Below are 18,877 nucleotides of genomic sequence, written 5' to 3'. Positions count from 1 at the left end.
CCTACTGTCCACTATCGTCCCTCTGGTCACTGAGATGTTTCTGGACGTACTAGATTTGATCTTCATAGCATTAGTCAGTCAGCATTATTAGGGCCTGATATGGCTTTAAGAAAAAACACCAACTTCATGCATGTTAATAATTTGAAAGGGGAAGGAAGTAGGGCACTTTAACAGCTTGACTTCTTCCTTCTGATGACCACAGAGGAACGTTTGCTGCAGAGTAAACATCTCCTCTCTGTTGTAAGTAGACTTAGTTATTGATATGATTATTTATTGACTCAGGTCATGTTCAGTCCTTCTGCCAGGGTCTTATTCTGTATTTCTGAAGTCAAACAGGGAGAAGAGGAGCAGCCATGACTGTGAGAGCAGCAGTGACTGGACTGGTTATCATCCTTCTCTCTGTGCCAGGTACTGTATTCAATCATTCATTCAGAGCAGAATTTAAGTGTTTGTGTGTTTTTTAGAAGTGAAGGCTCAGAATGAGAGCTTCAGTAGATCTGAGTGTGCTCTTCATGTGTGCAGAGATTTATTTTTTCTGAAGTGTGTTTTTGTATCATCATGTTTCCACATCTTAGCACGTTTAAAGTTTTCAAACATCTTTTTTATTATTAATGTTAAAAATGATAAAAGTTACTGCGCTTCCTTTATTAGAGAAACAACCACTAAAAAGGAACCAAACTTTTATCACATCCCTGCCCTTATCATCTCAAAAAAACGGTTTCACAGTTTTTTATGAATCCTCAGCACATTTAGACACCAGACTGAATGGTGAGGAAACAGACTGTCAATAAGCTACAATGCATTCCTGCTCTTGCAGGAAATAGTTTGTGTTTCAGCTTACCCTTATCGGTGTGAACCTTCCTCAGTTACAGAAAGTCCTCATCCATTATACAGAAGCAATCCTTTTCCTTAGTGCTGCTCTTTTATTACCTCCACCAAGGAGGTCATGTGATCGGCAGGGTTTGTTAGTTTGTTTGTTTGTTAGCAACATAACTCAAAAAGTCAGGGATGGATTTTGATGAAATTTTCAGGAAACGTCAGAAATGGCATAAGGAAGACCTGATTAGATTTTGGAAGTGATCACCGTCTGGATCCAGGAATTTTTTAAAGGATTCTGTGCTATTGGTAGATAGGGCTAATGGCGCTCTCTGAGTGCTTTTCTGGTTTTTGTAATGTCTCTGTCTGATAAGCTTTGGGGAGAGAGGATTTATTGCCAAGCACTCTGGACAAAGTATTTCCATAACCTATCAGGTTACTCTATTATAAATTCTTGTTTTCTGTTGTTGTTATGGTTCTGATGGTGTTTCTGATCTGTGTTACAGTGGTCCACAGTCAGGATGGCTGGGCTGTGACTCTCCCCTCTCCTCAGATCTGTGCAGTGAAAGGATCAACAGTGGACCTACCCTGCAGCTTCACATATCCAGAAACAATAGAGGGGCAGTCCACTATTGTAGAGAGCAGAAAGTGGTTCACAGACAGAGGTTATCCTAACCCTGACCTGAAATCAGACCCAGCCTACTCAGGTCGTGTGCAGTATCCTCCTACTGGGAATGACTGCACTCTGAGAATCACAGACCTGCAGGAGAGAGATGCAGCTGAGTACTGGTTCAGATTTGAGACCAACCAACCAGGTGGAGGAGCTACTTCTTCATCTGGGGTCACTTTGTCTGTCACAGGTAACCTTTTCATCATCATTTAGGAACATGATGTGAATGCTTCATGTTCATTTGTGAACTTTAAATGGTTAAAATGACATTTTGGTTCTGTTTTCCACCTGTTCAGACCTTCAGGTCAAAGTGAAAAGATTACAGAACCAGTTTGAGCTGAAGTGCCAGAGCAGCTGTGATGTGGCTGATAATCCTTCATATGTCTGGTACCAAAACCAATGGAAAATAAATGAATGGACATCCACTTTAGGAGTCTCTTTCCAAGATATCAACAAGTATTCCTGTGCATTTAGAGGACGAGAGGAGTACCGCTCTCCAGAAGTGTGTAAGTAATCTACAGTCCTTTTATTTTGTTGATTCATTTTTTCCTGAATCGTCTTTATAATTGGCAGTCCAAATGATTTTTCATTCCTCAACAATCATACTGTCATCTTGATTTTATTCACCAATATTACCAATGATGACAATGGCATTTCTTTGGAAAATAACTTAAAATGCAGTGTTCCAAATTATTTCCAGAGCCAGTTCCATATTAACATAGGAGCCCTTCTTTGATATCATCTTAACAACTCTCTCATCCATTGAACTTGTACGTCCATGTAGAGTGTCTGCCTTTATTTCCTTTGAGGATGCCAGAATTGCCTCCTAGAGCTTCTGTTTTTAGGTCAACTGCCCTCTGTCCCCCTTCATAGAACTTCCTTTCAAGGAAGCTCCACAGATTCTCAGTAGGGTTAAAGGTCAGGGGATGATGATGGCCACACCAGGATTTTTTCTCCCTTTATACCCACAGCAGCCGAGGCCTCAGTGAGATGTTTGCAGCATGGGATGGTGCGTTGTCTTGCATGAAAAAAAAAAAGATTTTTCTTCAGAAGGCACAGTTCTTCTTTTTGAACCATTACAGGAAATGGGCAGTTAGGAACTCCACACATTATGCTGAGGTCATTTTTACACCTTCAAGCACCTTAAAGGAGTCTTTCAACTCACTTCTTATGATTCCAACCTAAACATCACTCCACCTCCTCCTTGCTGAGCTCGTTGGGACATGGTGGTCATCCACCACCCATCTTGAACTCTATCCATCTGGACCATCCAGTGTAGCAGAGCATTCATCTGTGAATAAAACTGTTTGAAAATTAGTCTTCATATATTTCTGAGTTCACAGCAATCATTTCTTCTTGTGGGTATTGGCTAAGGGTGGCTGAAATACAGCACGTCAGCCAGGTATCTGGAGGATCCTGCATCCAGAGGTTGTTAGGACTCCATGGATTATCAGTTGCATCGATGATGTTCTCCCTCTGCATTGATGCAGAATCATCCTCATCCTCAACCTGATGCATCATGGAAAGAATGACTTTAAACCCCTTTACTCCAGCTTAGATGGAGATGATGTTTATGACACTACTTCTTACACAAAGATAATTCATGTTCATTTCTTTTTCTCCTCAAGATGCTCCAACATCTTGTTCAGTGTTGCTGAGTCCCACTGGTGAAATCAGGGAGAACAGTGGAGTGACTCTGACCTGTAGCAGTGATGCTAACCCAGCACCTGAGTATACCTGGTATAAGCAGAATGCCAGAGAAGCTCTCAGTAAAACGTCAGAGCTCATCTTCACTTCCATTCAGTCCTCTGACTCTGGATACTACAGCTGTGGAGCAAAGAATGAGCTGGGGGAGAGGATGTCTCAGTACGCTCATGTGGATGTGAAATGTGAGTGAGACATTTGATTCTAAAGGCATTACTCAGTTAATGTCCAGTTTTACTTTTCTTTTCTGTTCATCTCTGATTCCTTCATCTCTCTCTGCTTCATCCTCACAATCTACAGCCACAGATCTCTGATCATCTACAATTAATGCCAAAAAACCCACAGTGTGACAGTTGTCTACATGTAAAGCAAGAGAAATCTAAACCAAGAACTTGCAGGTGGAGGAAAGGAAGCCAGAAAGTAAACAGTAAAAACCTAGCAACTTTAGAGCCTTAGATAATTCTCAGGTCCTTTAGATCCTATCCACCTTATTCCATCCTTATGATACTCAGCATGAAATCCAGATGTGACTTTTGTCAGACTGGAGTTTTCCATAGTGTCTGAATCTAGTCCTTATCATTGGAGCAGTTCACCCTCCCAACTGCTCCTGTCTCCTGATGCTCCAAGGCTTCCCTCTGTGTCATCGAGTCCCTTCAGGAAAATCATGGAGGGAAGTTCAGTGGTCAGGGGGTCAAAGTATAATCCGTTTTTCTGTCAAAACCAATAAACAAAAAAAAGGAAAAAATGGCGCCCTTTTTCCTTTTCAACCAAAAACGAAAAAAAAAAACGTTTTTTTCTTCCTGAACAAAAAATGAAAAACGAATAAAAAAAAATCAAAATTAAATAACGGCCCCAAATTGGTTTTTGGATTTTCCCTTTTTCGTTTTTCCGTTTTAAGTCTGGAAACGAAAAAACGGAAGCGCGTGACCATGACGTAAATGGAGTCCCTACCAAAATAAAATCCAAACTTATAAATTAATAATAAAAAGATAAGTTACATTAAATAGCGCTTATATTTTTGAATAATGTTACAGCGTTTTATTATATACACCATTAGGATCATTATGATCATTTCAGGAAACAGAAATTAAAAATATACATAAAAATAATAGTGATATTGCGTGGCCACGAGATGTTTAATGAGCCGATATGAGATAGTTACTGCTGGCTAACAGTTAATTCACCTTCGCATTGGTGTGGTGTGGCACTCCGGTTGATGCTATTTATAGACGGTCATGATATAAATAAACACACCGGACCTGTGCAAGAAATATGAACCGCACTGTGGCCCACAGCCTACGATTTAACCCTCTGAAATACTCGCATAAGCCAACAGTCAGTGTGGGTGATTTATTAACCATGTCATTAGGAGCATTAACTTTGCAACATGAGCATCTTCATGACGTGTGCAGATACATTAACGTATACTGATAACTAACCAACAAATAACTGACAGGATCGCGGGTACAAGCGGCTGATATGATCCTCTGTAGGGTGTCTGGGCTCTCCTGAGAGACGGGATGAGAAGCTCGGTCATCCGGGATGAGCTCGGAAGTAGAGCCGCTGCTGCTCCGCGTTGAGAAGAGCCACATGAGGTCGCTCGGGCATCTAATTAGTTAGGATGCCTCCAGGACGCTTCGCTTGTGAGGTGTTCAGGCCACGCCCCACCGGTAGGGGACCCAGGACATGCTGGAAAAGCTATGTCACTCAGCTGGCCTAGGAACGCCTCGGTATCCGCCGGGAAGAGCTGGTCAAAGAGGCCGGGGAGAGGGAAGTCTGTCTCTGCTTAGACAGCTGCCCCCGCGACCCTGACAGGGACAAGCGGTAGAGAATGGATGGATGGATGGGATGACATGTAGGCTACTACATGCCATGGGTGTCACCAACCATGGAAGTCACAAGAGTAGAACATTACTTTCAAAATAAAACACAATGCACGGACTCCTGATCGTAATTCATCACTTTATCAACATTACGTCTCATCCTGCAGAGAGCAAAGGGTCACCGAGAGGTCAGTGGGTCACAGAGCTACAACAGCGTCATTGACCAGGAAAAGTTAACTTTTGGGGATATTTAGCCAAAGAATTTTGCTTAAAACCACAGATCCTTTAAGAAAACATTAACCTTTTAACCTCCTAATGTACTCACTCATTGGTAGAGTTTAATTTCTGTTTCCTGAAATGATCATAATGATCCTAATGGTGTATATAATAAAACGCTGTAACATTATTCAAAAATATAAGCGCTATTTAACTTTACTTGTCTTTTTATTATTAATTTATAAGTTTGGATTTTATTTTGATAGGGACTCCATTTACGTCATGGTCACGTGCTTCCGTTTTTTCGTTTCCAGACTTAAAACTGTAAAACGAAAAAGGGAAAATCCAAAAACCAATTTGGGGCCGTTATTTAATTTTGTTTTTTTGTTTTTTTTGTCATTTTTTGTTCAGGAAGAAAAAAACGTTGTTTTTTTTGACAGAAAAACAGATTATACTTTGACCCCCTGACCCTTGAATATGTATATCTCTTTTTTTTCAGCAGTTATTGCATCTTCAGTGGTAAAATGCAATCATTTTTACATGTCATTAAAACACATTAAGACATATTTTTCCTCTCCAGATGCTCCAAAGCCTCCCTCTGTGTCAGTGAGTCCCTCTGCTGAGATTAAGGAGGGCGGCTCAGTGACTCTGACCTGCAGCAGTGATGCTAACCCAGCAGCCACTTATGCCTGGTACAAAACACCATATTCACCACATCTCAGCACTAAAAACACACTTGACTTCAGCTCCATCAAGGTCTCTGACTCTGGGCAGTATTACTGTATGGCTAAGAACATCCTGGGGCAGGAATCTGGATCTGTTACTGTTGATGTGAAGTGTAAGTGAAACTACTTCTTTATTACAGAACATCCAAACAGCAGCCAGTTCATTCACTGCTTCACATCTAAAGAAATATTCCCATTAAATCACAGTTTAGAATTATTTTATATTAAAATGATCAAAAAATTTTCTTATGTTCTTCTACCTATGGAGAGTTCACAATTTCACAGCAGCTGCTGATATTATACAAAGATAAAAGATCTGAATCTCTGTTTGAGTATTTCTGAAAGGTCTAGACACGGGGGATAAATCTACAGCCAATGTCAGTATGCATCAATTATTCTCTCTCTCTGCATTGATGCAGAATCATCCTCATCCTCAACCTGATGCATCATGGAAATAAGGACTTCAAATCACTTTACTCCAAGCTTACACAAAGATAATTCATGTTCATTTCTTTTTCTCCTCAAGATGCTCCAACATCTTGTTCAGTGTTGCTGAGTCCCACTGGTGAAATCAGGGAGAACAGTGGAGTGACTCTGACCTGTAGCTGTGATGGTCACCCAGCACCTGAGTATACCTGGTATAAGCAGAATGCCAGAAAAGCTCTCAGTAAAACGTCAGAGCTCATCTTCACTTCCATTCAGTCCTCTGACTCTGGATACTACAGCTGTGGAGCAAAAAATGAGCTGGGGGAGAGGACGTCTCAGTACGCTCATGTGGATGTGAAATGTGAGTGAGACATTTGATTCTAAAGGCATTACTCAGTTAATGTCCAGTTTTACTTTTCTTTTCTGTTCATCTCTGATTCCTTCATCTCTCTCTCTGCTTCATCCTCACAATCTACAGCCACAGATCTCTGATCATCTACAATTAATGGCAAAAAACCCACAGTGTGACAGTTGTCTACATGTAAAGCAAGAGAAATCTAAACCAAGAACTTGCAGGTGGAGGAAAGGAAGCCAGAAAGTAAACAGTAAAAACCTAGCAACTTTAGAGCCTTAGATAATTCTCAGGTCCTTTAGATCCTATCCACCTTATTCCATCCTTATGATACTCAGCATGAAATCCAGATGTGACTTTTGTCAGACTGGAGTTTTCCATAGTGTCTGAATCTAGTCCTTATCATTGGAGCAGTTCACCCTCCCAACTGCTCCTGTCTCCTGATGCTCCAAGGCTTCCCTCTGTGTCATCGAGTCCCTTCAGTAAAATCATGGAGGGAAGTTCAGTGACTCTGAACACAGAAAGAAGAAACAAAAAAAGGGAAAATGACTTGCTTTTCTGTTTGTTTGTTTTTTTTTGTCTTTGTTTTTTTTGTTTGTTTGTTTGTTTGTTTTTTTTGTTTTTTTTCCATTTTCCATCAAAAACAAAAAGAACTGAATAACAAGAGTTTTTCCTGACTTCTGAGGGTTTCCAACAGGAAATGGAACAGCCAGAAAATACACTGACCCATGAGATGGAGATGTCTAGAGTTTGATTTCATGGGAAACAGAATCTCTTCATTTTGTCCTTGAACCTGTATATCTCTTTTTTTCAGCAGTTACTGCATCTTCAGTGGTAAAATGCAATCATTTTTACATGTCATTAAAACACATTAAGACATATTTTTCCTCTCCAGATGCTCCAAAGCCTCCCTCTGTGTCAGTGAGTCCCTCTGCTGAGATTAAGGAGGGCGGCTCAGTGACTCTGACCTGCAGCAGTGATGCTAACCCAGCAGCCACTTATGCCTGGTACAAAACACCATATTCACAACCTCTCAGCACTAAAAACAGACTTTACTTCAGATCCATCAAGGCCTCTGACTCTGGGGAGTATTACTGTACAGCTAAGAACGGCCTGGGGCAGCAATCTGGATCTGTTACTGTTAATGTGAAGTGTAAGTGAAATAACTTCTTTCTTACAGAACATCCAAACAGCAGCCAGTTCATTCACTGCTTCATATCTAAAGAAATGTTCCCATGAAGTCACAGTTTAGAATTATTTTACATTTTCTTACTTATGTTTTTCTACCTACGAAGAGTTCACATTTTCACAGCAGCTGCTGATATTATACAAAGATTAAAAGATATGAATCTCTGTTTGAGTATTTCTGAAAGGTCTAGACACGGGGGATAAATCTACAGCCAATGTCAGTATGCATCAATTATTCTCTCTCTCTGCATTGATGCAGAATCATCCTCATCCTCAACCTGATGCATCATGGAAATAAGGACTTCAAATCACTTTACTCCAAGCTTACACAAAGATAATTCATGTTCATTTCTTTTTCTCCTCAAGATGCTCCAACATCTTGTTCAGTGTTGCTGAGTCCCACTGGTGAAATCAGGGAGAACAGTGGAGTGACTCTGACCTGTAGCTGTGATGGTCACCCAGCACCTGAGTATACCTGGTATAAGCAGAATGCCAGAAAAGCTCTCAGTAAAACGTCAGAGCTCGTCTTCACTTCCATTCAGTCCTCTGACTCTGGATACTACAGCTGTGGAGCAAAGAATGAGCTGGGAGAGAGGATGTCTCAGTACGCTCATGTGGATGTGAAATGTGAGTGAGACATTTGATTCTAAAGGCATTACTCAGTTAATGTCCAGTTTTACTTTTCTTTTCTGTTCATCTCTGATTCCTTCATCTCTCTCTCTGCTTCATCCTCACAATCTACAGCCACAGATCTCTGATCATCTACAATTAATGCCAAAAAAACCCACAGTGTGACAGTTGTCTACATGTAAAGCAAGAGAAATCTAAACCAAGAACTTGCAGGTGGAGGAAAGGAAGCCAGAAAGTAAACAGTAAAAACCTAGCAACTTTAGAGCCTTAGATAATTCTCAGGTCCTTTAGATCCTATCCACCTTATTCCATCCTTATGATACTCAGCATGAAATCCAGATGTGACTTTTGTCAGACTGGAGTTTTCCATAGTGTCTGAATCTAGTCCTTATCATTGGAGCAGTTCACCCTCCCAACTGCTCCTGTCTCCTGATGCTCCAAGGCTTCCCTCTGTGTCATCGAGTCCCTTCAGTAAAATCATGGAGGGAAGTTCAGTGACTCTGAACACAGAAAGAAGAAACAAAAAAAGGGAAAATGACTTGCTTTTCTGTTTGTTTGGTTTTTTTTTGTCTTTGTTTTTTTTGTTTGTTTGTTTGTTTGTTTGTTTTGTTTTTTTCCATTTTCCATCAAAAACAAAAAGAACTGAATAACAAGAGTTTTTCCTGACTTCTGAGGGTTTCCAACAGGAAATGGAACTGCCAGAAAATACACTGACCCATGAGATGGAGATGTCTAGAGTTTGATTTCATGGGAAACAGAATCTCTTCATTTTGTCCTTGAACCTGTATATCTCTTTTTTTCAGCAGTTACTGCATCTTCAGTGGTAAAATGCAATCATTTTTACATGTCATTAAAACACATTAAGACATATTTTTCCTCTCCAGATGCTCCAAAGCCTCCCTCTGTGTCAGTGAGTCCCTCTGCTGAGATTAAGGAGGGCGGCTCAGTGACTCTGACCTGCAGCAGTGATGCTAACCCAGCAGCCACTTATGCCTGGTACAAAACACCATATTCACAACCTCTCAGCACTAAAAACAGACTTTACTTCAGATCCATCAAGGCCTCTGACTCTGGGGAGTATTACTGTACAGCTAAGAACAGCCTGGGGCAGGAATCTGGATCTGTTACTGTTGATGTGAAGTGTAAGTGAAACAGCTCATTTTTTACAGTGAAGTTGTTCTGCATTGAACAGTGACTGAGTTTTTATGAAAGTGCTTTTTAAATCAAATGTTTTTGAGTTGTTTTTATTTTGTTCATTGTGGAGTACAAAATCATCATTTAGAGTTAAATAAAAACACTTGTTAGAGTAAAAACAACTCTGAAATCATTCCTCTGCAAGCAGAGTGAATTTTACTCCAAATAGACTGGGACCAAATGTTATATTTTTCAGAGAAAAAATTTTACTCAATTTGAGTAAAATTTACTCAGGTAGATTTACTGTGTACAGCTGTGGAGCAAAGAATGAGCTGGGGGAGAGGATGTCTCAGTACACTCATGTGGATGTGAAATGTGAGTGAGACATTTGATTCTAAAGGCATTACTCAGTTAATGTCCAGTTTTACTTTTCTTTTCTGTTCATCTCTGATTCCTTCATCTCTCTCTCTGCTTCATCCTCACAATCTACAGCCACAGATCTCTGATCATCTACAATTAATGGCAAAAAACCCACAGTGTGACAGTTGTCTACATGTAAAGCAAGAGAAATCTAAACCAAGAACTTGCAGGTGGAGGAAAGGAAGCCAGAAAGTAAACAGTAAAAACCTAGCAACTTTAGAGCCTTAGATAATTCTCAGGTCCTTTAGATCCTATCCACCTTATTCCATCCTTATGATACTCAGTATGAAATCCAGATGTGACTTTTGTCAGACTGGAGTTTTCCATAGTGTCTGAATCTAGTCCTTATCATTGGAGCAGTTCACCCTCCCAACTGCTCCTGTCTCCTGATGCTCCAAGGCTTCCCTCTGTGTCATCGAGTCCCTTCAGTAAAATCATGGAGGGAAGTTCAGTGACTCTGAACACAGAAAGAAGAAACAAAAAAAGGGAAAATGACTTGCTTTTCTGTTTGTTTGTTTGTTTTTGTCTTTGTTTTTTTTGTTTGTTTGTTTGTTTGTTTTTTTTGTTTTTTTTTCCATTTTCCATCAAAAACAAAAAGAACTGAATAACAAGAGTTTTTCCTGACTTCTGAGGGTTTCCAACAGGAAATGGAACAGCCAGAAAATACACTGACCCATGAGATGGAGATGTCTAGAGTTTGATTTCATGGGAAACAGAATCTCTTCATTTTGTCCTTGAACCTGTATATCTCTTTTTTTTCAGCAGTTACTGCATCTTCAGTGGTAAAATGCAATCATTTTTACATGTCATTAAAACACATTAAGACATATTTTTCCTCTCCAGATGCTCCAAAGCCTCCCTCTGTGTCAGTGAGTCCCTCTGCTGAGATTAAGGAGGGCGGCTCAGTGACTCTGACCTGCAGCAGTGATGCTAACCCAGCAGCCACTTATGCCTGGTACAAAACACCATATTCACCACATCTCAGCACTAGAAACCGACTTTACTTCAGATCCATCAAGGCCTCTGACTCTGGGGAGTATTACTGTACAGCTAAGAACAGCCTGGGGCAGCAATCTGGATCTGTTACTGTTGATGTGAAGTGTAAGTGAAACAGCTCATTTTTTACAGTGAAGTTGTTCTGCATTGAACAGTGACTGAGTTTTTATGAAAGTGCTTTTTAAATCAAATGTATTCTGACTATTATAACAGCTTGTCCAGCCAGGCCTCATATCCACATAAATCTTTCCACAAAATCCTGTTTTATTTTGATTTCATGTTAAATGATTCAAACATCTTTATGAATGCATTGTTTTCCCTCTGTGTCTCTGTGTCACACTGGTGTCTACCTGAATAGATAAGAGGGTTTCATCCAATGGACTTAAATGCTCTAACAAGTTAAAAAAATTATTCTTATCCATGTTTTACTACCTGTGAAAAACTCACATTTTACAGTACGTGCTGTTATTATAAAGATGAACAGATCTGAGTGTGTACAGGACATGAGGGCTCTTATTCACTATGTAACAGCTAAATGAGGGGCATAGTTTTAGTATTTTACCAGCTACATGATATTTATTAAGAAAATGTAATAATTGCAATCATGTTATTCCCTCTTGTATCTATTATTTTCTTCAGATGCTCCAAAATTGACCTCAATATCAGTGGATCCTGGTGAGATAGTGGAGGGCAGCTCAGTGACTCTGACCTGTAGCAGTGATGCTAACCCAGCAGCTGTTTACGCCTGGTACAAGAAGAATAGAAATCAGACCCTTCAAATGTCGAATAAAGGACCACAGCTTTCCTTCAGCTCCATCCAGTCGTCTGACTCTGCAGAGTACAGCTGTGTAGCAGACAACAAACTGGGAAAACTGACGTCTAAATGGATCCTTATTGATGTGAAATGTGAGTGAATGTTTTTTTAACTTTATTACTGTATTTGTTCAAGCCTAGATCCGCCTGTCGGTTCAGAGCTCTCAGATCTGGTGAAATCTCATCTTAAATTGTGTTACAATCAAAATCTTTTGTATTTGACTTCCTCTATTTGGACAGTATTACCAGACTAGAGAATACAGTATTAAAAGTAATGGGGCTGAGGGAGCATCCTACCCTTCAGCAGCTCAGTGAGGCAGTCGTCAGACAGACAAGGAAACCACTGCTGACTTGGGCCGTACACTAACTACGGGTATATTGTCATGTGATCCTTGATATTTGTATAAATACAGGTGTCACAGAATAGGTGTGGACACAAATGCTGTGGCTGAGGTTTTAGAATGCACATCCCTTACAGTACAGTTAACAGAAAAGGTAGCAGTAGATGTTAGACTGCATGATGCAGGACACGCCCCATATCAGAACAAAGTATCGGTAACATGGATGAGAAAGTCTACAGGCTGACAGCAAGACTGGAAGCAACCTACACTCAAAAAAATGATTTTTGACTGTCCTAGGTATTAGATGAACAAATTAAATTGGTTTTACTCAGTTACTTAGTTATTCTAAATAGATAAAACCAATGTGATTCTTTCTAAGTTTGAGTGAATTCAAATGAATTACATGAAACCAATGTGATTTGTTTACATAACGGTTCGGTCAGTAGGTGGCAGTATGCATCTGTAAAGTTGTATTGTGGTCGCAGGTAAGACCAAAGAACAAGAATAGTTGTTGTTTCTTTGGAGGAATGTTGACTCCTTGTTGTTCAACTAATTCCTATGACAGTCAGAAATCATGTTTTTTTTTAGTGTACCGTGCCATATTCTAACCATGCTGAATCCCATTTGACCCCCTCCCCTGTCCCCCCCCTTTGGCTTGCACTCACACTGCTACACGCATCCAGGCCTGGGCATGGATACGTCATGCACCGACGTCATCACATGAAGCGTCCACCGTTGATGAATTTATATGAGTTGATGACTCAGTATATACAAGTTTTGTCTTTTAGGCTGTAAAATCGCAAAAGATTGATACGATCTCTGATCTGACACTGGGATTATTTCAGCAGATGTGGGATCAGTAGCTATGTTAATTATACAGAGCCCAGTGAGGAGAGAGAGAGAGAGAGAGAGAGAGAGAGAGAGAGAGAGGGAAAGCGGTTCATAGCTGAGAATTATCACTCATCTGGAGTCTGATCAGAGCTCCAAGCACTTCTGATGAATGAAACCTGGACTTTAAAACTCAGATGAGCCCCTACAGCCGCTGTTCTGCGTGTCCTTATACTAACTGAATCCCGTGGAGTTCTTTTACAGGCCATGAACTGAGCCTTTTCTCTGCATTTGGATGCCTTTCAGTGCTTCACCAAACAAGCTTTCATGTCACAGGACAGCCTGTGTCCAGAGCAGGATTAAATGTTCAGATAAAAGATTTTTTTAACAGTGATGAGATCAATTTTAACCACCTGATGAGAGCTGGAGGTGAAAACGCCTCAGGACTAATAAACGATGTTCAGTTCAAACGTGATCAAGATCACACTTTCACTTCTTGATGACATGAAATAGAATTAGAGGTAAGTTGATTCAGTGGATGATAGTATGATATCATAATTTCACAATAAGAGAGGTTAAATCAGCTGTGAGATTAACCCCGGCACACACTTGTCCGTGTATTTGACACTCTTCTTTACACACGGAGGATGAAAAGTGTGTGTCATCCCGTGAGCTGCTGTTTGTGACTCAATTAAGGGAAGAAGCTTTATTTCACAAACCAAAAATCCTCTCACAGTGGTTAAAGCCTGACTTTGCTCAAAACTGGTCAGAAATGTGGACTGGACTGGGATGCATTAGAACGAGGTCGTAGTGAAGCTGTGAAGTTAAATTCTTCAGCTCTCGTTGAAATTCAATGAGACAAAATCTATAGTTCTCTCTATCTTTCTAGAAAAAACATGCTGTCTCTAGCATGCAGCTGCTGTGCTCTCTGTGCTCTGAAGCAGGTCCCTCTGTTGTTACTTCACGCTACGTCACATTCCCACACCTGTGCTCCTTCATTTGCATCCGTGCTGCGCTTAGGCCCACCTCGTCCTTCTGTGCCAGGGCCGCGAAGTGTGCAGCGCCAAAGCACAGAGCGACTGCACTCACACCGGCTAAACGTACCAGACTTTAGGCTGAAACGGGCCCAGGCACGGTACAGATGGCCTGGTGTGAGTACACCCTTAGTCAGTGTGGGAAAGTGAATGATTGTGGGGTAAATGTCGCTCAGTACGTGGTTGGCCGTCCCACATTCAGAAGGTCGTGGATTCTATCTATTCTATACTGATGTGTCCTTGGGCGAAATACTCAATCCCAATTTGCTCCTCTTCTGATTTGTGGGTGGGATGTAAATGGGTATGGATGCATTTGAATGGGATAAGCTAATGTTGAAGGGCTCCATAGAAACCTCTGACATCAGTGAGAAATGTGAGGTAGATGGGTGGGAACGGGTAGGTGTGACCTGCGGTGTAAAAGTCCTCTCAGAAGTCAGATGACTAGAAAAACACGATACAAGCTCAAGTCCATTTACCTTCATAGATTTCTTTCTTTTTTTTTTTTTTTTTTGCTTTTCTTGGATTTATTAATGAAAATAAATTATTTTAGATCATAAATCTTAGACACTGATGTTTTCTCAAAAGCAGTAAATAGGTGTGGTTTAACAGGACATGAGGACTATGGCTGTACAGACGATTAAATTCTCCATATTGTATTAAAACACAAATCTTTTCCTTCAGCTGCCCCAAAACAATCTGACTACCCAGACTAGTCTGTACCAGACTTAAAACAGTACCAGAATTTTTAATTTCCATCCAATAATAGTTAGAATCAAATAATACTGATACTGTACAGGACTGGCACTGCTATTTTTTAAATAATTTCAGCATTTTATAATTTCTATTGGATGGATGGATGGAAAAAATACATTTTCAGAGTACTTTTGTTCTACCTTTAAAAGGGAATATTAGCAGCTAGTAAATAACCAGGAAAAACGCGCATGACTGCCTTCTTCACTCGTCTGTATTAAGTAGAGAAACAGAGCGCAGACTCTCCTCACTGCAGCCCCTAGGCTTAAGCAGTCGATCCCCGAGAAGTCAACCCTTATAAACAAAGATCTAAATGAACTTTTACCGTTCTTTTCTTATAAACACTGACAAAATAACCTCAAGACAAATACTAGTGCAAATAAACAACTGAAGATTAAACAATTTCTGTTGAAAAAGAGCAAAACTATGACAAATGCAGTACAGGAAAAAGAGATGAATGAATAGTTATGCCTGGCATATACTTTATTTCGTCAGTAGAAAAGTATTAAAACGGCAAAATAACCTTGGAGAGGGATAGAATGGATTTCACTGTCTCTGTAATGGTTGCTTTTGTGCTGTTTTCATTTTTTCCATGAATAATCTTTATTAAACATATTTTTATGTTGCAGTCTTTTGTCCAAACCTTGAGGACAAAATTAATAAATCTTAGCTCTGAAATTTACATTTTTGAATCAGTGATTCCTTCTAGAAGGGTAGTGGAGGGAAAATCTGACTCTGACATGTAGGAATGATGCTGTCATGCTGTGATAACATTTACTTCTTTTCATATTTGTTACCTTCCAGATGGTCCAAAGCCTCCCTCTGTGTCAGCCAGTCCCTCTGCTATAGTAGAGGAGGGCCAGTCAGTGACTCTGGCCTGTAGCAGTGATGCTAACCCAGCAGCTAATTACACCTGGTACAAGCAGAATGAAGACTCACCAAAAGCTGCAGGGCACAATTACACTATCAGCAATGCAGGATCTGAACACAGTGGGAATTATGTCTGTTCCACCCGAAACACAATAGGGCATCATAACTCCACTATACATCTGACTGTGATGGCAGCAGGTAAGCTTTACTCACTGCTCTTTAAATCAGACCTTCTAGACTGGGTTGGATGTAATAATTCAGGCTGAAGCAACATTGTTATACTAACACAAAATATGTTATCATGCCAAATATTCTTGTAAATTGCAGTTTGCATCCCCATAAAGCCAGCGGGGATGCATGACCTTAACATCTTAAAGAAAGGTGTAAAGAATATCTCTAAAGCTGGAAAACATGGCAGCATGGCTGTCAGACCTGATCTGCTCCTCCCTGAATAAAGATTTGCCAGTCAGTGATCTCCAGGTGAATCTCATCCAAACCCCAGACCTTTCCACTCATCAGCTTTTATTGATCTCTACTAGAGGAGTTATGGGAGCTAAAGTACTTATCGTATGCCTCTTTTAGTTTTTGTAAGGGTTCCTCTAAGTTCTCTGAGCACAGCTCAATAAGGTCAGAGTTCCTTTTAGCTTCCTGGCACATTCATGCTGCTTTCAGAAATCTCTGGTCCAGCCTAGCATGGACAGACTCTTTCTGAAGTTGAACACTCTCCTTCAACACTGATTTCTTCTTGAAGGCTTGAAGGTTGACACCTCATCAGACATCATGTCCCCTTCCACTACCTAAAGGCATTCAGACTTGAACTTGGATTCCCTGACCCAGCTACCAGGGATACAGCGGACATTTTTCTTGTGGCAGTAGTCAGCCAGTCAATCAGGCCACATTGATCAGCTGATAGGTCAGCTTTTCTGCCAAAAACATACCACCACAGATTGGTCCAGAACATCACAAACTCCTTCAACCATTAGGGGCCTGTGTCTCTAGCTGGTGCTGTTGGTGTTGGCAGCGCTTGTTTTCAACACAAAGCAAATGCAATCAAGCATTTTCAGCACACAGCATCCTAAGCAGAAAAATCCTCCTCAGCATCAGGTGTTTGGACGCTGCGCTCCCAGTGCTCTTAGTTGAAAAGTTCAGATTATAGAACAGCACCACGCTCCACATTGTCACAGGGGGACTTTTGGTAACAGTGGACGCATAAATGATCAGACTTCTCTCTTCAAGGGAAAAGTTTTCAGGTCTACAGCTGCTACATTCAGAATGTGGTTTTTTTTTTACCTGTTGCAGTTTTATTGTCAATCTTTAAAAATGTTGATCACTATGTTTGCTTTTCTGTTTGAGGAGCATGGAGAGTAACTACTTCTGTGACTGTTCCTGCTATTCTTGTCACCATCATTCTCATCTTTGTCTTCATCTGGATCATGTGAGCACTTTTCTCATCAAATAATAGTTTATCTTCAAATGGATTTATTGTACAATTCAAGATGATGCTATGGCAAATTTATCTCCATAAATTCACCTCAGTAGAAAGAGGAGGGCCTCCAAGCAACCGTCTGAGCCAGGAGAAAGAGCAGACAACAGTGAACAGGTGAGAAAGTCTACTTTTATGAATTAGTGGTAGCTGAACACTTTAAATTGTGTTTGACTTTTTTCCCCCAAAGTCATAAGCTCTTTCTTTTTCATTTGAGTAAAAACCACGTCCATCTTTATGAGTCAATGATTCCTGAAGCAATGATAGGGGGCTTGGCAAGGCTTTATAAAAAAGTGCTCCTTTACGTGCTGCCAGCACAGTGTGAGAAATGTTGTAAGACTTCCAGGTGTATGTAGGGCTTACAATTTATTTACAACAGACAAGGCTTGAAAACTCTTAAATCTGCATGGTAGAAAAAGTATGGAGACCACTGTTTTAAGATAAAACAAGCTTGAATTAAACCCTCTCTCTAAGTCCAACTATTTAGATTTATTCTTGGTCTGATTTTCACAGATACAGCCATCAGAGCAGCAGGAGGAGCTTCATTATGCCTCTGTGAACTTTAACAAAAACCTGGCTGAACCTGTCTACTCCAACATTCAACCAACTAAGCCCAACAGACACAAGAAACAACAGAAGGAAGACGAGATGGTGGAGTACGCTATGGTTAAATTTCATGGTGCCAGTACAGTCCAGAGGTAAACCAGAGAAAAAAACATGCAGCATTATAATTATTTTAATAATGTACCATAACATCTGCATGTTCTGTTCCTTTTTCAGTGCCGGCAGTCAAGAGGCTGCAGAGGATCCAGCTGCATTGTACAGTACAGTCAACAAACCCAGCAAAACCCATGGACAAAGACACTTCTAGCTTCCACAGAAATTCCAGTAGAGAACCCTCTAAAGCTGAGGCCAGGTTACACATTTGAGCTCTACTGTAGTCTGATCTGACAGCTGTAGGGTGTGAGAACCGTCAGCCTTGAAAATCAGTCCTTTTTCCTTGTGCAGTGGGTCTGAGTTAGCGTTGAACGCCTCCTGACCTCCTGACAGAAGTCTGGCATCTTTGGAGTTTGTCTTCTATAACATGTTATATCAGTGAAGTTGACCAATGAGAGTACAAAATGCCCTCCATGTGCAAAGGTCACAAAGGTAAAAAAAAAACTATCTGATGAAACAAAAGGAGAATGATGTTCTGTCAGATGAACTATGAGACAGAGGAAAGGTTTGTCCAGCTGGTAACAACATCCCTGCATTTATTATGTGACATGAAGGAACCAACATGACGGACTGAAAAAGAGAAATGTTGGCAGACATAAGAGACATTCTTCAACAACCTGGTTAGTAACGGCTGTTAGCAGTTTCATCAGGCCAGTATATCACTCATCTTCACCTTTGCTTAGAGACAAGAATACAGGATTGTACAGTTAATGTGTTTATATGTTATCTATCTTTGTATATCTTGTCTTAACTATGCCTTGAACGGTGATCTTCAGTGCTTTGAAAGGCGCCTGTAAATAAAATGCATTACTTTTTATTATCAGTTTCATATCAATTATATATTTAAATGAAACTATAAGCTGTTTTTATCCGATGTGGTTCAATGTGGCGTGATATACCCCCTTCTTTTTTGTTATGTGGCTGCTCATAACAGGAGCGTC

General features: G+C 40.4%; 2 protein-coding genes and 1 long non-coding RNA gene across 3 annotated transcripts; all 3 read left to right on the top strand.

Moving 5' to 3' along the window:
• The first annotated feature begins 214 nt into the window (after positions 1 to 214).
• LOC121521959 (B-cell receptor CD22-like) lies at positions 215 to 6,075 on the top strand. Its single transcript, XM_041806182.1, has 6 exons — positions 215 to 240; positions 329 to 408; positions 1,323 to 1,676; positions 1,783 to 1,992; positions 3,115 to 3,375; positions 5,810 to 6,075. Exons 2-6 carry the CDS (start codon positions 354 to 356, stop codon positions 6,073 to 6,075), a joined length of 1,146 nt encoding a protein of 381 aa, XP_041662116.1. The 5' UTR covers positions 215 to 240; positions 329 to 353.
• Positions 6,076 to 6,539: 464 nt separating this feature from the next.
• LOC121526308 lies at positions 6,540 to 8,404 on the top strand. Its single transcript, XR_005993306.1, has 3 exons — positions 6,540 to 6,741; positions 7,628 to 7,885; positions 8,287 to 8,404. It is a non-coding gene; the product is annotated as an uncharacterized LOC121526308 (long non-coding RNA).
• Positions 8,405 to 8,436: 32 nt separating this feature from the next.
• LOC121521950 (B-cell receptor CD22-like) lies at positions 8,437 to 18,719 on the top strand. The gene is made up of 9 exons (XM_041806169.1): positions 8,437 to 8,547; positions 9,435 to 9,692; positions 10,948 to 11,205; positions 11,740 to 12,006; positions 15,671 to 15,934; positions 17,090 to 17,171; positions 17,273 to 17,336; positions 17,733 to 17,917; positions 18,000 to 18,719. Exons 1-9 carry the CDS (start codon positions 8,517 to 8,519, stop codon positions 18,088 to 18,090), a joined length of 1,500 nt encoding a protein of 499 aa, XP_041662103.1. The 5' UTR covers positions 8,437 to 8,516; the 3' UTR covers positions 18,091 to 18,719.
• The last annotated feature ends 158 nt before the right edge of the window (positions 18,720 to 18,877 follow it).

The sequence above is a fragment of the Cheilinus undulatus genome, linkage group 2, assembly GCF_018320785.1.
Source record: "Cheilinus undulatus linkage group 2, ASM1832078v1, whole genome shotgun sequence".
Taxonomy (NCBI): Eukaryota; Metazoa; Chordata; class Actinopteri; order Labriformes; family Labridae; genus Cheilinus; species Cheilinus undulatus.
Note: the sequence above shows the minus strand (reverse complement) of the source record. Positions and strands in the feature narration are given on the sequence as shown.